Consider the following 19,121-nt stretch of genomic DNA (forward strand, 5'->3'; position numbering starts at 1 on the left):
TGGGTATTTGGAGCCAGAAATGATTTTTGTGATGTCATTAAATAATTTTAGCCTTCGACAAACATCCTTTGCAAATTCCTACTGCATATCAGTTGGCAAAGAAGTGTATTGAGCTTCACGTTGCTTTAACCTAAAAAACACATCCTTATAACATATGGCAATATCAAGCATCTTGTAAGTAGAATTCCATCTAGTTGGGCAATTCAAACTTAACTTTTTAGTGAAAGAAATTCGCAATTGTCTAGCTGTTTCCTCAAATTTTTCCATTCTTTTAGGAGTTGTTGTCCAATATGCTACACTTTCTCGAATTTTTTCCACCCCTTCTTTTAGGACGGCTAACCCTTCTTTCACAATCAAATTAAGGATATGTGCTGAACAACGCATATGAAGCAAAGACCCTTTCTTAATGAGTGTGTCCAACTTCAACTTATCCTTAATTTTTTCAATCATGTTATCATTTGTGCTGCAGTTGTCTAAAGTGATAGTAGACAATTTTGTATCAATATTCCAATCGAACAAACAATCAACTAATACATTGCAAAGTCGATCAGCTGTGTGAGGTGCGGGAACATAAATGAACCTATAAATTAAGCAATATTTTGTAAGACATATAATCTTTCTAGAGGTGCATAAAAAAATTACTGGAAAATTTATAAATTAAAAAAGGTGTACCTCAAAATTATATTTTGCAATGTCCAATTGTCATCAATATAGTGAGCTATGATAGACATATACCCTTTCTTTTGATTGCTTGCAGTCCACATATCCGATGTAATTGCTATTCTTCCTTTATTTGTATCTATCAACTTCATAACAACTTGTTTTTCATGTTCATAGATGCCGAGTATCTCTTTCTTTATCGTATTTCGTGAAGGAAGTTGAAATAATGGTTGAATTGTTGTCACGAATCTAATAAAATCAATATGGTCCACTATTGACAATGGATATTCATGCAATATAATCATTGTTGCAAGTTCCCTCTTGGCATTTTCTTCATTATAAGCTCCACAAGCCAATTCCTTTTTGCCACTTGAAATCTTAGAAAAAAGTGTTTTTTGTCCCCCTTTTCCTTCAACTTTTATCTTTTCAAAGTGTTCCCACACAACACTTTTCAATTTCCCTTTCTCAGGCTCTACTTGTGTTGTTGAATGTATTTCATCATGAACTTCTGAAGGTGTTTGCGTAGATGGATTCAATGAAGATTGACTGTCATTATTGGAACTTTGAAAGGGAGTTGGTTGTTGTGAACACTGTGGTGGACTTGGTACCTGCAAATCTTGATCTCCTGTGCTCATTTTCTCTAGAAACTAACATACGTAACAAAAAAAAATCAAACAAAGTAAAAAGGTTAATTTCTTTTTTAACAAAATATAAAAGGAAAACCAATAATCAAGTTTAAAAATATTTCAAATATTTTTTATACTATTAAAAATTTATATTATACCACTTAAACGAAATAGCACAAATAACAAAATTAAATTAATAATAATTCAAATTTAAACATAGATTCTTCATCTTTTGATCTTGAATTAAATTAAGGATTTATGCAATTGAGCACTTAAAATTGAGAATTAAACATTATCATGAAACAAAAAATAAAAAATAAATAAAATTATCATAAAGGAGTAAAGATAATTAAATGTGTGACCCAAATTTGAGAATATCCATTTGAACATAACATAACGGAAAAAAAAATGTATAATTAAGATTATGATAAAAGGAAAAGTACCTTGAAGATCTGCTTAAACCTTAAAGAACAAGCCAAACAATTAAAAGAGAGTAAAAAAGTGTATAACCAAAGTAATAAAAAGAAGAGCTACAAAATAAGAGTCAAACATTTTCATGAAAATAAATAAATAAATAAAGATAATCAAATGTGTAACCTAAAAATTATTTCATAGAATGAAATTGAGGAACACCTATTTGAACATAACCATGTACAGAGAGTAAAAATTATGTAATAAGAAGAAGAAAAATTACCTTCAAAATTAAATCTTGAAAAACAAACCAGACAATTGAGAGAGTAAACAAAGTGTATAACAAAAAACAAAGAGAATGAGAAATATGTTATATATATATATATATATATATATATATATATATATATATATATATATTATATTATATTATATTATATTATATATTATATTATTATGTATATATATATATATTATATGTGTGGATATCTTATGTTTATATATATATATAATTATTTATATATATTATATTATATTATATATTATATTATTATTACTATGTATATATATTATATGTGTGGATATCTTATTTATATATATATATATATATATATATATATATATATATATATATTTAGATATATATTTATTTTAAGTATATATTATATTATATTATATAATAATATAAATATAATAATATATATTATATTATTATGTATATATATTATATGTATATGCGTAGATATTTTATGCTTTTATATATATATATATATATATATATATATATATATATATATATTTCTTTTAAATTTTTATAAATTTGTAATGTTATAAATTTGTTTATAAAAGATCTCACTAGTTAAATGATTAATTTGTTTTATACGTATATATTATATATATTATATTATATTATTATGTAAATATATTATATGTATATTATATTATATTATATTATATTACATGTATATGTGTAAATATATATATATATATATATATATATATAAAAGTATATTTTATTTATATGTATATATACTATATTATATTATATTATATTATATTATATTATATTTTATGTGTAAATATATTATTTATTTATATATATTTTTTAGATTATTTAATAAATTATAAATAGTTTTGTAATTTAAGCGGGGACGGGTATTTGGGCGGGTATATATATATCCCCATCCCCATCCCCAGTTGAAAATTTCGGGTATTACCCATACCCATACCCATACCCAGTCAAAGCGGGGATTCCCGTCAAAACGGGGACGGGTGATACCCACGGGCACGGGTTTATTTGCCATCTCTAATGACCAATAACTTTACACGTGATCTGCAATTCTAAAATACAAATATTCAGCGTCAACAAAATAATTATAATTTCTTAAGAAAAACAATGATTAATATAACATACGCTAATTTCATTTATATACTTTAGAAATAAATTGGTAATTGTGAGAGTTAAACTTTAATGGAATTAAACCCTGAAAGCGATCAAGAGGCAATGTTGATAAAAGAGTTTCTAGCCAAATTTTGCTAACTATTTTTAAATGGAGAGTTTTTGTGCCACTTTTTCTCATCAAATCATTACTTTGTTAAGTTATTTCACAAAAAAAAAAACTAAAAGCTTAAATTTTATTTATTATTCCTATAATTCGAATAATCGTGTTGTACATAGTTTATTATTAATTTTATAAGAGAAAATATTTTGTACATGTTAATGTAATGTGGATAACACTATACATACAGCGATAATATTTATGATTGAAGAAAATATGAAATTTATTTTATAGGTTATTCAATGATAATACCGCAAAGATTTAGTACTATGATTTTTTTCTTGTATTTTGTTTATTTTATTTATTTTTACATTATGTAATTTTTAATTGACCGTTATATTTTTAATAATTATGTTAAATAATGTAAATATTTAATTATGGAATGTGCGTTATGGGATATCTAAATTTCTAACTATAATTTGAATCGCATACATAAAGTATCATGTGAAAAAAATCGATATATTTTATTCGGTCATATTTTTTAATTAATATAAGATCTTTAAATATTCTCTCATAGTTTGATGATATTTATATCTTATAAGTTATATTTCCATTACATATTTTCCATGCCAACCAAAATGTGATTTCCAATATAACGATTTGGATGCTTACTAAACAATAGAAACATATTAAGTACTGATTTGATATGTTTGAATATATATATATATATATATATATATATATATATATATATATTACATAATGTGGTATCATTAATACACAAATTTTATTTCAATATATTACAATAATAAAAATATTATACGAATTTTCTGCATATTATTTAAAATTTTATCAACATATTTTAATAATTAAAATATTATTTTCTGGTATGAATTTTAATGTGTTGTCTCTCTAATTGTATTTTGATACGGAAAGGGAAAATATCGTATTATAGTATACACAGAACCTCATATAGACATTGTATAAAAAAATTGGAAAATGATATTTTAATCAACTTTTTTTATTCACTTTTAACCCATCACTTTCATCACCTTTAAATTATTTATTTTAATTTTTTATAGTGATGTGATGTGATAATTTAAGAATGATAAAAATGGTAGATTAAAAGTGGGTAAAAAAAAGTAGATTAAAATATCATTATAAAAAAATTTGAAAACAATTTGTTTATATTTTCATATATTATATTAAAGAAATTGATGTAATTTTTTTTTATTTTGGGTGTTACAGTTTAAAATTACAATAATTAGTTTTTTTAAGGCAAAATCCAATACTAAGTTACCTTGAATTATAATTTTAACACTCAAATGATATGACAGTGGTATGATCCACGTGTGATGTGATGTGTCATGTGATATTTATAACAAGTGGAGAGTATATTAAATGGTGGACATAATTTTTTAGTGGATTTTATTTATTTTTATAAAGGTACGAATTTAAGCGACAGTTTTAGCAACTAAATTCATTATTATATTAATTAAATTAAGGGTTAAATATGTTTTTGTCCTTCAAGTTTTAGTAAAATTTGGAATTAGTTCCTTATCAAAATTTTTGACCAATTTAGTCCTTCATCTTTCAAAATGCATGAATTTAGTCCTTATAACCAAATTTTGTTAAGTTTATATGACGTTTTAAGCGCATTTTATGATAATATTTAAATTACACATTTTTACTTCAATATTAACTTAAATATTATCATGAAATGTGCTTGAAACGTCAGATAAACTTAACAAAATTTAGTTAAAAGGATTAAATTCACGCATTTTGAAAGACGAAGAACTAAATTGGTATAAAGTTTTGATGAGGAACTAATTCCAAAATTCACTGAAACTTGAGGGACCAAAAACATATTTAACCCTTAAATTAAATATGTATAAACTTTCTTGCTTAAGAATTGAGTCCTTGGATGAATTATTGATAGAGTTGTAAATATGGATAATTCGGTTCAATTTATTATGGGTTGATGATTTAGTAAGTTAATCCAACCCGACTTATTTTTAACAAGTTAAAAAAATTTGAATCCGACCTGGTCCACCACGGGTTGGCGGGTTAAACAGGTTGGCTCACGGATTAACTTAATTAAAAAGAAATACAATTTTTTTTATTTTTAGTTAAAACTAAATTCTAATTCTAATTAAAATCTAAATAAACTTTAATACAATCCAAATACAAAAGATAAAAAAAAATACAAATTATTTATGTGTTGGCTAAAAAAACCTAACATGATCAAAATGTAAAGTTCAACTTAATAAAAAACACTTGTGTGACCCTTTTATCTACGGGTTGGCTCACCAACTCGGTTCACCATGAGTTCAACTCGGATGAACCGGGTTCTAGATGAGTCGGGTCAAAAATCAAACCGTATTGAAATTTGTAAAAAAATTTCAACCCAGCTCAGTCCAAACCCATGATGAGCCGGGTTGACTACGGATTCCAACCCATTTTGACAGTCCCACTCATCGACATAATTTATTGTATCGTTATTTTATAAAAGGATGTTTTTATTCTTTATTTTTTAATAAAAATTAAAATTAATGAAATTTAGAATACTACAAATATTGACACTAAACTAGTGAAATTTTAAAAGATTTAACCTTGCAAACCAACATCTTTCTTAAATTAGATTTCATAACTCTTCCAAATCTCAAGAAGAAAAAATATAAGATTTATTATAGACAAAAAAATTTGAATTTTTTCATGAATTTTATGTATTTTTTTCTTCTTTGTGCCTCTAAAATACACATGTAGATATTGATTTTAATGTTTTAAAAATATTAAAAAAATATATACTCAATATATTTTCAATACTCAATACAAAACAACGCTAAAAAATTAAAAAGAGTATCTAAACTGCAATTGATTACTTATTCAAATCAAATTATATATATATATATATATATATATATATATATATATATATATATATATATATATATATATGAATGATTGAATATAATATCCATTCTCACTTCTTCAACAATATTATTTATTTGTAAATATATATGATTTATATTTACAGAGAGATTAAATTTATATAAAATAAAAAATAATAGTCATAAACTTTTTTATACTTTTTTCTAAAAGATTTTGTTCAATCTTTTTCACTTGAAAATCTTATATTTAATAATCAGAACTTTTATACACCCACAACATTTACGAAAGCCCAAATCTAATCCCTTAATCGTGTTTTATAGTATGATTTAAGTGAAATCCATGGACAACAAATTGAATACTTTACGAATGCATAATGAAAAATAATATTTATCCACAAAATAAGATACTAATTCCAGCCAGCTCAATTTAAAGCAATTTAGGAAAAAAATACTGTCGAAAATAAGTTGAAAAAGAAAAGATGATTGAAATTCATAATTTGAAGAAATATTAGTTTAGCATTAAAGTGATGATTGACAGCAATTTCACATTTTTATGTATTAAAACTAAATTCAGAAATAAACGTCAAGAAGATTGACAGGAAGATATGCAGAAATTCAAAAAGTTATAAAAATCCTTTTCTTAATTTTTTTTTAAATATTTGATCAAAAACTCTTTCATTTAATATAATTATTCTAATTTAAAAAATTGCTAAAAAGAATGTGTTGTGAATCAAAGAAGAACATATGGTATAACTGAAAAGAAAATAAAATCTTTGAATGCAGCATTTGTTCATCAATTACTTGACCATATAAAGCTTAAAGCTGATTCGGTTACTTGGAAGATCGGATTAATCATTCAAAACCATCCATTCACCAACCCTACGAAAGCATAAAATGTGTTCCAAGAATTAAAAACCAAAACTTTAATTTTAATGAGAAGATCGAGGAGAAGAAAAATATGATTTTTCTGACATCAAAGTTAGTTTGTTGGTTGTTAGTTTGGCAGTCATGTTCAAGAACAACGACACATTACATTGTATATTTGTCTTAGGCTTGAAAAAACGACATAAGATGATCCATGTCTTTCTTCTTATGTACCGTGTCTCTCTTCTCAGCTAATTCCAATATCCATAAACACTGAAGTGGAAGCAAAGAAACAAGAAAATGGACCCAACCAATCATCCTCAAATATTACTTACACCCTCTCCTCCAAATCCATCATCATTCAACAATGGATTCCGATTTCAGTTCCACCGTCGACACCTCTCGTCCCTTCACCTCCGTCAAAGAAGCCGTCGCCATATTCGGCGAACGCCTTCTCCTCGGAGAATTCCACTCTCCAAAGCCCTTCTCATCGGGCACTCCGGTGAAAGGACCGTCTCCATCACCGTCGCCATCACCACCGCCGACGAAAACCCCCCAAGACAGCGGCGACCTCGTTGATGTGATAAAGAAGCTGGAGGCAGAGCTCGAGAAAACGAAGGTGGAGCTGAAGCTGCTCAAAGAAAGAGGCAGCGAAACGGAGGTGGCGCTGGCAACGCTCAACGCGCAGCTTCACAAAAATATGTCGAAGCTGGCTCAGGCTGAGGCCGCCGCCGCCGGAAAGGCCGCGGCGGCGGCGGCGACGCCGACCAAGACGGTGCGGTTTGAGATCAGCGAAGATGAGAAGAAGAAAAGGGAGGTGGTGAGGAAGAAAGAGGAGTCGCAAAGCTTGGGTCACATTCTGAGTCTTGGAGAAAACGATCATGTTTTTGGAACCAGAAAAACGAGGAAACACAAACCTATTATCCCTCTTGTCGGGGATTTCTTTTTCAGGAGAAAATCATCTTCCACTACTCATCATCACAATCCTCTCTATGCTTCTCCTTTTTAATCTATCTATGTTTTATTTCTTCATCATTCTTAGTTTCTACCTATGGCTTTGTCTTTTTCTTCTTTTTTTTCCTTCGTCGATTGTTCTTGTCTTTTGTGCTTGTAAAAATTGAACTTGGTAATATGTATCCACGTAAAATTAATACTTTCTCACACCAAATGTGATATGATACACTGATTATAAAGAGTTTGGTTAATTTGATTGATATTGATTAATAAATTTAAAAAAGATCTTATGATATTTCTTTACTATTTAATATTTAAAAACGGGCCTTAAAAGGAAAAGAAGAAAACTTTGTTAAGTTTTTGAGGCCTGTAAAGAGTTGGGCTTAGATAAAAAGGCCCAAAGTGAAGGAAGCAGGATGAAGAAGAGCCGTAAGGTATTTTAATTGTAATTTATTTAAAGAATGGTGTAAAGTTATTTATTCGATAACAGAGAGAAAGATTTGTGGAAGAAAGACGAGAAATCAAAGGTGGAAGAAGAAAGAAAAGATTGTTTTGTGCAGGAGAATAAAATAAAGGTCGAAAAAATTGTGAAGAAGAGGAAGAGACACCACGAGGATGCAAGTTGTGGTGCTGAATACTCAATCCTGCTGCAGAGCCCCACAACATCCTTCGTCTTCTCGTTCCTTCCTATCAAAAAGGTTCTTTTTTCTCCTGTTTTTAGGGATTATTATTTTGGAATAACCCTCTTATTTTCTAATCTTATGTTGTAATTTTTGCTTCGCAGGGAACCAGGTTTTTCGGTGGCCATGCTTCTTTCAGGAGGAAGGGCAACGTTATGCGTTCTTCTGTTCGGATTCATTTATCGCGCTCTACACGTAGCCTTGGTTAGTCTCTTTGAAAATCTGCACTTTTTTCTGGATCCTTCTTTCAATTGAATTTGTCAGATTCAAAGCTCTATACCTAGATGGATTACAATTGCTGACTATTTAAAATTCAACGTAATACGCAAACGCTGCTCTATGCAAACGTATTTTTTAATCTTAGTAAGTTGAAAATGTAATCTATTTTGAGGAAATGAAAATACAAACTATTTTCTTGCCATCTTAGTTTGTCAGTATTGCTTCCCTTAATTTCAAATTCAGTTTCAGATTCTTTGTTTATATGACGATTGGGGAACCGAATCTCATGATAATTTTATGCTTGTGCAGCAGTAAAGTGTGTTGCTACTCCGAATCCAGCAGTGGAGCTGCCATTAACTGCTGAGAATGTAGAAAGTGTATTGGATGAAATTCGACCGTATCTAATTGCAGATGGTGGAAATGTGGCTTTACATGAAATTGATGGCAATGTTGTGCGGTTGAAGCTTCAGGGAGCATGCGGTTCGTGTCCAAGTTCTGTTACAACAATGAAAATGGGCATTGAACGTCGATTAATGGAGAAGATCCCTGAAATAGTGGCGGTTGAACCAATAGCTGATGAAGAAACTGGTCTTGAACTAAATGAAGAAAACATAGAGAAGGTTAGTTCTGTGTTCTATCAAGATGATCTATATACTTCACTGATTCTTCTGGATTATTCATATTTGAAATAAACTTACTGTTGTTTTGTTGAGAAAACTTGTAGAATGTTTTTTTCTCTCAAATTGTAACACACGAGTACAGTCGTTCACATACAGCAAGGGACTTGATAGGGAAACAATATTTCATAGAGGATATGAATATGCAAATAGTGATTGAGTGGGACTTGAATGTATAGTTTTTTTTTTTATGTTTCTTGGGATTTCTTTGAAACAATCCAGCGGATATACGATTATTTCTAAGAAAAAATAAACGAATAATAAAATATTGGTAACTTTTATAAATTACATTGTAATCACGTTAGTTGATGGAAGTCATCTGTGAAATTCAGACCATTTGGGAAAAGAAAAAGTTACACATTTTTCGTGAAGAATGCTTTAGTTATTTGTGGGTAAGTTTAGTAATAGTTTACACACATTAAGACCCTCAAAGCAAAAGTGGTTTAGAAGAAAGTAATCCCCTCCCGTGATTCCCATTAGTATGATACAAAATCAATTGCACAAGGAAGTCTTTACCTTAGATGTTGCTCAATTCTGTACACTGTTTATGTGATGGAAAGATTTCTGTTAACTACTAGCTGTTAAAATGAGGTTTAGGCCTCAATATCGAACTCTGCATTTCAGTATAAGAAAGATGCTTTATCCCGCTAGGTTGTTAAACTGTACATGTTGTTTTTCATATGTTCTATGTATAGGATTGTGTTTATTGAGACTATCATAGTAAGCTTATGTTTCTTTTCGCTGGTGTTATTGAAAGTGTGGTAGATTTGTCAATACGTCACATTCTTATTTACTGATGGTAAGAAATGGGACAAACACTGGACTTTATTCTATCTTTTTAAGTCATTGTATCAAGAATAATGTCTCTATATCAAGCAAGACCTGTTCAGCTATTGTATAAATGAATAATATAGTTTGTGTAACATTAAGCATAAAGTGAAATGTTTGAAGAATTTAATGTTTTATTAACTGGTTCAGGTTCTTGAGGAAATAAGGCCCTACTTGGTCGGGGCTGCCGATGGAACTCTTGAATTGGTAGCTATTGATGAGCCAATAGTAAAGATCCGAATCACAGGCCCTGCTGCTAGTGTCATGACTGTGCGTGTAGCTGTTACACAGAAGTTGCGAGAGAAAATACCAGTCATAGCAGCTGTTCAGCTTTTATGATAGTTTATTTCCAAAGAAGAATAGAACTATCATGGCATTCTTGTAATTTTTCATGTACAACGCTAATAGAAATAAAGTGTTACATGTTATGTATAGTATATGCTGTCAAATGATTCTTTTTATTTTTTATGAAAATCGATATTCACACGCTTTTACAGTAGAGGGTTCAATTACTGTAATCAAACTATAGTTAATTTATTTGTTTTGTTTATCCGTAATGTTTTAAATCGTTATATTTTTGTCTGCACTCCTGTTTTCCATTAACTAGGTTTTCAATCAAACTATTAATCATGCACGAAATTCCGAATAGAAAAATGATATTTTAACCTATTTTTTTTTATCCACTTTTAATCCATCACTTTCATCACTTTTAGATTATTTATTTCTAATTTTTTTTAGTGATGTGATGATTTAAAGGTGATGAGATTGATAGATTAAAAGTGGGTCAAAAAAAGTGAGTTAAAATATCATTATTCATCCCGAATATAGTGTCGTCATTAACGCATCATGGTGATTTATCCTATTTTGTTAGAAATGAAAGCTATTGTTTAACGAATTGCCCTTTCAACAGATCATGGTGTATAATAGCTAATCTTTGTAATCCGTTTCAGTTTTTAATTGTCAGTTACAGATCATGTTCAATGACATCTTTTTCCAATGCTCCAACCTAATTCTCTTGATTATTGGGAATTTCGCAGGTCTGACCAACTTTTAGAGAAACTAAAAGTTGAAAAGAAAACAAAAAGAAGTTTTGTATTGAATAAAAGGAAAAAGGGTTTCCCCTCTAAAAGAAGCCAATGCACAATTTATACTAACAATTTTTTTTAATCTCCCCTATAAGTATTTAATCAACCTCTCTAAGCAACTAACTAACCCATTGATTATGTTAATGAACTCCTTATATCCTAACACATTTCTTCTACTATAATCGCGTTGTTGATCAGGCTACTACTGAGAAATTATGAATGGTATGAACTTCAGAAAAATGTTATATTGCACATGGGATCGCTAATAAGTTACACCTTATTCCTTCCTATTACTCGATTCCAAAATTAAATTTAATACGTACACTAGGCTATAGGCCTATTTTATAAGCACAATTGTGGATTTTCTTCATTAAGAACAATCATTTGGCTACGGTATCTTGATAATTGGTTAACGCGAAAAATTTCCGCAAAGAACGGTAAGAATATGGAAACGTGAATATTAAAAACAAAAATATAAGCATTATTACTCGAGATAACAAATTACTGCAACGCAATTTCAAACACAGTTGATCATAGCTTAAGCAATAAGAAAAATTTACCAGTGATCTCTCTAAATAAATCCTATGTTTCATAACAAGGAATAATTGCGCTCATTTCTTTCTGATGGAAGCCTCTCACTACAGCGTCGAAACTGCAAACTCAGTAATGGACATCTTTTAAAAAAGTACACAAACTGTAAACAGCGTTTACTCGATGTTTTTTACTATAATACATTCAATCTCCCTAAAATAGCATCCGCTGGGTGTCCTCGAATAATTGGTTTCTCAAACCTAACATGTTACATCAAAATTGCAGTTCTATTCTAACCGCAAGCGAGGTTTTGTGGATATGAATTCCAGGAATCGGCTAAAGATTTTAGAACGACAAATATCTGTGAAAAACAAAAACAATCCAAAAAACCAGAGCAAGAACCTCACTACTCGGGTGCCCATCATTTTGCCTTGCAGTGCTTTCTATTTAAGAAATGAGGAACAAAATTGTTGAAAAGTTGCAGGCTATCATCCTAGATTTTGTCCGCCAATCACACGCCTGTATATCCGTATTTATACTAATGACAATAAAGTTTGATCAGTTTATCAGCACCAGCTGTAAATAACCATGGCTGTCTGGGGTGAAATTTACAGTCTAGTATCCCTGCAATGCAGACAACTTCCAATTAAGATCAAGAAGTATTTAGCATATAAGTAATTATTCTCGAATGCATTGTCAGATAAGAATATAATGGGCAATCATCAACCTCATACTCGGTTGGTTCATCAATTAACGGCAATCGTGTCAACAAATTACATCTACAAAAAGACCATATTGCATAAAGATGAAAACTAAAGGCCAATAAATTACTTGGAAGATTGTACTGATCATTCAGAGACTGTTTATTTTTCCTTTTCACCGCCTACTCTGATTACATAAAATATATATATATATATATATATATATATATATATATAGTTTCGATATTTTTATCCTCCTACCACCATGTACTATCCTAACTGATTTTATAGTTTTCAAATGCTTGACTTGTTTTTTTCCCTTTCTAGACAAGGCTATAACATCTAGGCTCCTCTCATCCTACTATCCTAAACTGATTTGATAGTTAAAACACTGGACTCATTTATATATCCCAAATTTATTAACATAAAAGGTTTAAACAGACAAAGACACTCCTCTCATCCTACTACCCTAAACTTATTTGATAGTTAAAACACTGGACTCATTTATTTTTTAAGTTCGTCTGAACTTTCAAAAAAAAAATGGATCCCAAATTTATTAACATAAGGTTTAAACAGCCAAAGACTCACCTCTGCCATTTGAACTGGTATGACCACGAAGAATTTCCAAAGGAACAATAAGGGGATTTTGATTAAGATCAGAATAAACCATTCCATGAAAAACATATGCAGTGCAGTCATCTGAACATGAAGCAAATAAGGGATACGAGCGATGAAAGATGACATTGTTGATATCTTTTGGGTGACACCTGCAACAATAAAATTATTAAAATTGATCTGTATATAGACATTAAAACAGAAAATGAGGTTTCTTAACAAATTGTTTCAAATAACTAATAGCTCATTGACCAATACAAAAATAAACCATAGCTTTTTTATGTTTCTCTACACCCTGTTAGTTTAGTTTTTTCGAATAATGAAATTTTATGAAGTGGCCTTGCTAACACAAAGGGAACTCATCATGTAATAAATTTAAAATTTCAAACAATATCTTAATTTAACAGGAAATTGTATTTTAAACTTAATGGATGGGGGAGACTGTTATTATAATATAACATCAACATAAGTTGACATATTCACTGATGCTAATTTTCTAATCAGCTACCACACAAATTGGTAAAGGACATGGAAGGCTTTAGAGCCCAATACTATATAATAAGTTGTGCGTTCACAAGCAGAGAAACTGTGGCACAAAAAAAAATACCGAGTTTGCATTCCTTCAAATAGCAGATAAAAATATACTTACTTAAGAATTTTATATGGTTTAGATGAAAGGTCCATGTCAAACCAACACATCTTGCCCTCTTTGCTACCCACAATTAAATTATCACCTGCATGGAATGCATACAGACAAACAATTATGATGAGTAATTTTCCACATTTTTTGAGTAAAAGAGGGAAAGTGACTACAATATAATTCTATAAAAACAATAATCACACCTCCAGGATGAACTGCAATAGATGAGGCTTCACGAAGTCCAGTATCAAGCTTTTTTATGAGCTTGGTCTTTAATAAATCATACACTCGAACGCTCTTTTTCGTACAAACAAAGAAGATGGAACGGGATGGATGGAAGGTTGACCGAACAGCAAGTCCACGTAATTTGAAAGGAAGCTTTTGTGTAAGCTTCTTGGATAACTGGTGTATCAAAACTGCTCTGGACTCACGTAAAGAAATTGTCAAGGAAAAAACCAACCAACCCCTTAGTTTAATATATTTATGTCCCTCTAAATTTCATATAATTCACGTAAGAAAACAAATCAGCTAAAATGTTGGTAATCAAGAACTAGTTCAATACAGTTTATTTCAGGTAAATTTCACAGATAAAGAAGCCACATACTAAACACAGCCATTAATGAAGCATGGCATGCAACAGGAGGAATGACATGACAAATAGCACCTCAAGTCTAAAAGGTTATATTTATTCTAATTGAAGTTAAAAGCCAGCCATGCCTTGTGCTGTGTTGAACAAAATAAGATTGCCTTGCCATCAAGATATATTACACTAATATGCAAGCACGTGGACATTTATTTGCATACACCCAACAATAACAGAAGTCAATAGTATACCAAAAAATATAAAGGAAAAAAATCATAAACAATCATCACCAGAGACATGTAGTGTTGTAAAGCAATAAACCAATGAATGAATAATGAGGTATGCATAAATTGATAGGAAACCCTTAAAAAGGATATCTGTTGGCATTACTGTTGAAAAGTAGTCACCTTTCCGGTGCCATTCTACAGCAGTAACTGTCTGCAAAAACAAATATACAAATGTTTAATTGAACAACTACACAAATTTAATAAACAAGCGAACCAAAATGGAAATGGAAACAAATGTGAAAATACCTTGAAGTGCCTTAACCTTAAGCCCATATGTTTGTCATCTTTAAGCCAGCTTACACTAGGTGCTTTATCACCTGCAAACTCGAGCATGATTAGAAAAAAAAAAAAAAACTACAATTATGGGACATAAAACCTCATAAGCATTGATATAAATAACAAATCAACATACACCCAAGTGACCAGTTAGGTTTAAATTTTAAGTCAATTCCCCCTTCCAATAAAAAGTTCAGTCGGGGTTCATAGACCAACTCGAGAGTTTGGATCTCTTGGAGCTTTCTATTGAATGTTTAAAACCAAAGTGACAACAGCACTGACCAGAGTCATCTGATGCTGTTGAAGAGTCAATCCAGAGAAGCTCCTTAATCTGGTTCTGCAATTCTTCATCCCCCAAACCGGTGTTCAGTAGAAGTACATCTTGCCCCCTAAACAAAGATTTACCATTGATTTATTTTCACAATCAAAACATATATAAACATTAAGAATTTTATAGGACAAAAGGTATATGACACTTAATAGCCAATAAAATCAGACTTACGCAGAAACAGCTAGGATATGCATATCAGGCAGAGGATTCCAGGAAACACAACTAACAGCTTCACCAACCTCCCACCGCCTAAGACATCTGCCAGTTTCGACCTCCCAGACACGGACAGTTCCATCACTTGAACCTGCGCAGATAGCAGAAAAATGAGACCCATCTCCATCCCTCCTAACATGAAACAGCAATATATGTCATCAATATTCATACCTGAAGCCATCCATTGCCCTGAAGCTTCAACGGAAATTGATGTAACAGCATCTTCATGGCCTTTATACTCAATATAGCATGATATGGGATAAGGCTTAAGCTCCTTTCGACTCGGAAGCTTTGGCTTTAAAGATTCAGGATCAATATTAAGCTAGAACACAGAAAGAAAAGAAAAAGTGAACAAATTATACCAATTATAATATACACACACTCGCACCAAAAATCAAATCAGTAAACTAGTTCATTTGACAGATATGTCACTCACGCGCTTTTTCCGAACTCGAGGACATAAGTACAGATCCAAACAACGTTCAAAGGATTCCTTCATAGCATTCTCATATGCAGGGATGCTCCTCATAGACGTAAACCTGACCAAAGTAACATTTAGCCCAACACTACAGAAAGAAGGGAGTAAAAACGTTTGCCCTGAAACAAAGTACCTTTTTGGAATAAACTTAGGACGGTCTTCCTCAAACATCAATTGATAAGAATTTATCTCCTCTTGGGTTGGAATGTACTCTAAAGGAGGATTATAAGACTCATCATGGCCTACAAAGTGAAATTATATTACCAATCGATACACCAAAATCAGGAGCAAAACAAATACTATCTATTAGTAGATTTTGGTTCTCCAAAATGTATGTCACAGTTAATACCAGGTAATTTCTGCTTTGGGGCAGGAATGTAAGCCAAATGATTTGATTTTTCTGTTGAACCAGAATCATCTCCCCACAAGAGATATGGGCCATCTTCCTCTTTTGGTTTGTCAAAAGTAATTGTTCCCTTGCGAATTGCTCTAACATACTGTACAACCTGTAGACATACGGAGGTTTAAGAGTGATAAGAAAAATCAAGTTGTTTCCAATGTCTAGTCTGAACATCTCCACACTAGTAAACAAAGGAATGATTACCTTTTTAGCTTCCCACTTTGAAGGAATAAACCTTCTTTTTGGTTCAGGAGCATTAGACAATGGATGTTTGGCATCTTCCCATTTATACCAGTCAACATAATCCTGGATATTACATAGGAGAGATGAAATTTAGGAAGAAAAATGTCCACACTAATTATATTTAAAATTGTACTCAAGATCCCTAAAAGATTAAAATAAGATGGAAATTAACACATACCGGATATGGATCAAAGTCAGAATGTGGTGCCTGATTTTTGAGCAGTCTACGGACAAGTTTGATTTCATCTTTTGTCAGCTCAACTACCTCATCATTGTACTCATCATAGATTTTCCGCCTTCAATGTTTAAGAATGTAGACAGATCAAATATGTTTCCAGAAGGACAATAACATTAACAAACTAGAAAAAATATTTCCCCCCAAGATGTACGTGTTATACTTATAACAAGAAGAAAAAGAAACCAATGAGAAATAATTTCACAATAGGAATCGTGCAAATACAAGCTACTTTGCCCTTGTAACCCAACCACAAAATACCATGCTCATACTTATCTTGTAATCCACGGCTGATGGAAAAGTTCAAAACCAAGTGGCTAATATAGAAAAGATGAAAAACTTAAACCCAAACATTTCTGGTTTTTAAACTATATGTCCTGATATTTCCATCAGAACATGTAGGATTCTACCAATTTTTCCACTATTAGACTTTGGTTGACATATTTAGTGTGCATTTGGTTGAACCCATTTTGAAGAAATGATTGACTATTTTCCCCAGCTTCCTATAATAGTTCTTCACCACCATTTATTTATTTAAAATTATCCAATTTACCTTCTTTAATGTATTGTAATCTGTTCTGCTTAGGGGCATAGGGTTTAAAAAATAACAATGCTTATTCAAATTTTAGGCCTCAACATAATAGAAAGGATACCAAATGTAAAATCTCAAAGAAAATATCATATAGATCAAGGAACATACTCTCTGGGTACTGAATAGATGGATGTAAGGTTGAGTGTCGGTGTTTATAAGCATTATGAGGAGAAAAGAATACAATAATGGAAATTGAAATGAAGGAAATAAGTAGCACAGGTGTATGAAACTAACCAACTCTTAGAATCATCAACATTTGCAAGAAATGAATCTAACTTGTCTTGTTTTTCCTTTTTCTTGATCTTCTTGCCCTTTATGTCGTATCCAATATGAGGTTCGTCCTCATACCACTTCAAAGGTACATCTCCGATGGTGTTTCGAGGAGCCACCTATAAAAGAGACACAAATGATGTTAGCATAATTCGGCTTCTTAGAACGAGCCAAAATCCAATATGTTAGCCTGTTTCAGAAGACAATGGCAGTGATCACCTCATCCTCGGAGGAGTCACTCTCAACTACTTGCTGATCGAGGTCAGAGTTCTCACTTCCACTGCCTTCACCATTGACAATGTCCTGCAACGATCTCTTCAACTCATATTACTTATGGTAACAAAAGCAACAACAAAGCCTTCTAGTTAAACATTATATGTTATTGAGAACAGAATATAGTTTACCTCGTCCAGAGAAGATTCAGTTCCTTCGGCTTCTACATTGCCGGAGCTACCGCCATTCTCAGAGGAATCATCTTCTAATTCTGATTCAGATAGAGAATCCAGGGAGGCAGAAGATTCGCCATCGTCTGCAGAAGAGTCCTAGAAACAGAACACGTGCACTTCTAGCATCAGTATACAGCCACAGTTACACAACGTTATATGAAGTCAGAATTCCTCGAGAATAGTACCTCGTAGTCGGAGTCAGAGTCAGAATCGGACACTGGTGGCGAAGGAACCTTCTCAGAAGGAAGTGGAGCTTCTTCCTCATGGACGTCGTTTTTCGGCATGGTCTTCTTCTTCCCCTTCATTTTCAAAGTTAGGGGAGTTAGGGTTTTGTTTGGAGGAGGGAAAGGGTTTTAAGAGTGGTTACTCAACCAGCCGCAATCTTCATAAAACTCTGCACTTCAAAAAAGAAAACACCCTAGACAGTAAGGAATCAAATTATAATTTTTTTTAAAGCAAATCAAATTATATATTATATATTTGCACTTTAAAATGTAAAAAAAAATGTTATATAAATTTTAAATTACACAATTTTTGTCGATTTAATTTTAATTATTTATCATAAGGTTTAATGTTAACACCTTGATGATGCTAAGTTTTACGAAATTACATAATTCTCCCTTTTTTACATTTGTAATGTATATATTTTATATTCTTATTATTATTTTTAATTATATTTTAAAATTATAATAATTTATAATAATATATAAAGAGATTTCGTCTTTTGTGTTTATATTTCAAAATATGAATAGTATCCTTTAAAATATAATCATTTATTAAATTTTTGAAAATTGACTATTACTTTTATAAGTTTTTTTTTTTAAATGTCTATATTTACTTCTTCTTTTTTGTGTATTTATCAACAGATATTTTATCATCTTTAATG

At 30.9% G+C, this 19,121-nt stretch overlaps 3 protein-coding genes across 5 annotated transcripts; 2 read left to right on the forward strand and 1 right to left on the reverse strand.

The window, feature by feature from the left end:
• The first annotated feature begins 7,139 nt into the window (after nt 1–7,139).
• Nucleotides 7,140–8,102, forward strand: LOC114188919 (WEB family protein At3g51220). Its single transcript, XM_028077590.1, has one exon. It carries the CDS (start codon nt 7,319–7,321, stop codon nt 7,958–7,960), a length of 642 nt encoding a protein of 213 aa, XP_027933391.1. The 5' UTR covers nt 7,140–7,318; the 3' UTR covers nt 7,961–8,102.
• Nucleotides 8,103–8,354: 252 nt separating this feature from the next.
• LOC114188918 (nifU-like protein 2, chloroplastic) lies at nt 8,355–10,859 on the forward strand. Of its 2 annotated transcripts, none has more exons than XM_028077589.1 (4): nt 8,355–8,602; nt 8,688–8,789; nt 9,117–9,424; nt 10,460–10,859. In XM_028077589.1, the coding sequence occupies exons 1-4, from the start codon at nt 8,521–8,523 to the stop codon at nt 10,646–10,648; spliced, it is 681 nt and encodes a 226-aa protein (XP_027933390.1). In that variant the 5' UTR covers nt 8,355–8,520; the 3' UTR covers nt 10,649–10,859. The 2 variants fall into 2 exon arrangements, with proteins under 2 accessions (XP_027933390.1, XP_027933389.1); XM_028077588.1 differs by having other exon boundaries at nt 8,356–8,602; nt 9,114–9,424.
• Nucleotides 10,860–11,964: 1,105 nt separating this feature from the next.
• On the reverse strand, nt 11,965–18,653 carry LOC114188645 (ribosome biogenesis protein BOP1 homolog). Of its 2 annotated transcripts, none has more exons than XM_028077213.1 (18): nt 18,421–18,653; nt 18,194–18,331; nt 18,009–18,104; nt 17,754–17,908; nt 16,871–16,988; nt 16,654–16,755; nt 16,399–16,555; nt 16,183–16,291; nt 16,008–16,110; nt 15,743–15,893; nt 15,530–15,662; nt 15,310–15,416; nt 14,998–15,068; nt 14,842–14,902; nt 14,085–14,312; nt 13,891–13,975; nt 13,215–13,393; nt 11,965–12,549 (listed from the first exon to the last, which is right to left on the reverse strand). In XM_028077213.1, exons 1-18 carry the CDS (start codon nt 18,538–18,540, stop codon nt 12,464–12,466), a joined length of 2,199 nt encoding a protein of 732 aa, XP_027933014.1. In that variant the 5' UTR covers nt 18,541–18,653; the 3' UTR covers nt 11,965–12,463. The 2 variants fall into 2 exon arrangements, with proteins under 2 accessions (XP_027933014.1, XP_027933015.1); XM_028077214.1 differs by having other exon boundaries at nt 12,118–12,549; nt 18,009–18,092.
• Nucleotides 18,654–19,121: the final 468 nt, after the last annotated feature.

This window comes from Vigna unguiculata, chromosome 6 (assembly GCF_004118075.2).
Source record: "Vigna unguiculata cultivar IT97K-499-35 chromosome 6, ASM411807v1, whole genome shotgun sequence".
Classification (NCBI taxonomy): domain Eukaryota; kingdom Viridiplantae; phylum Streptophyta; class Magnoliopsida; order Fabales; family Fabaceae; genus Vigna; species Vigna unguiculata.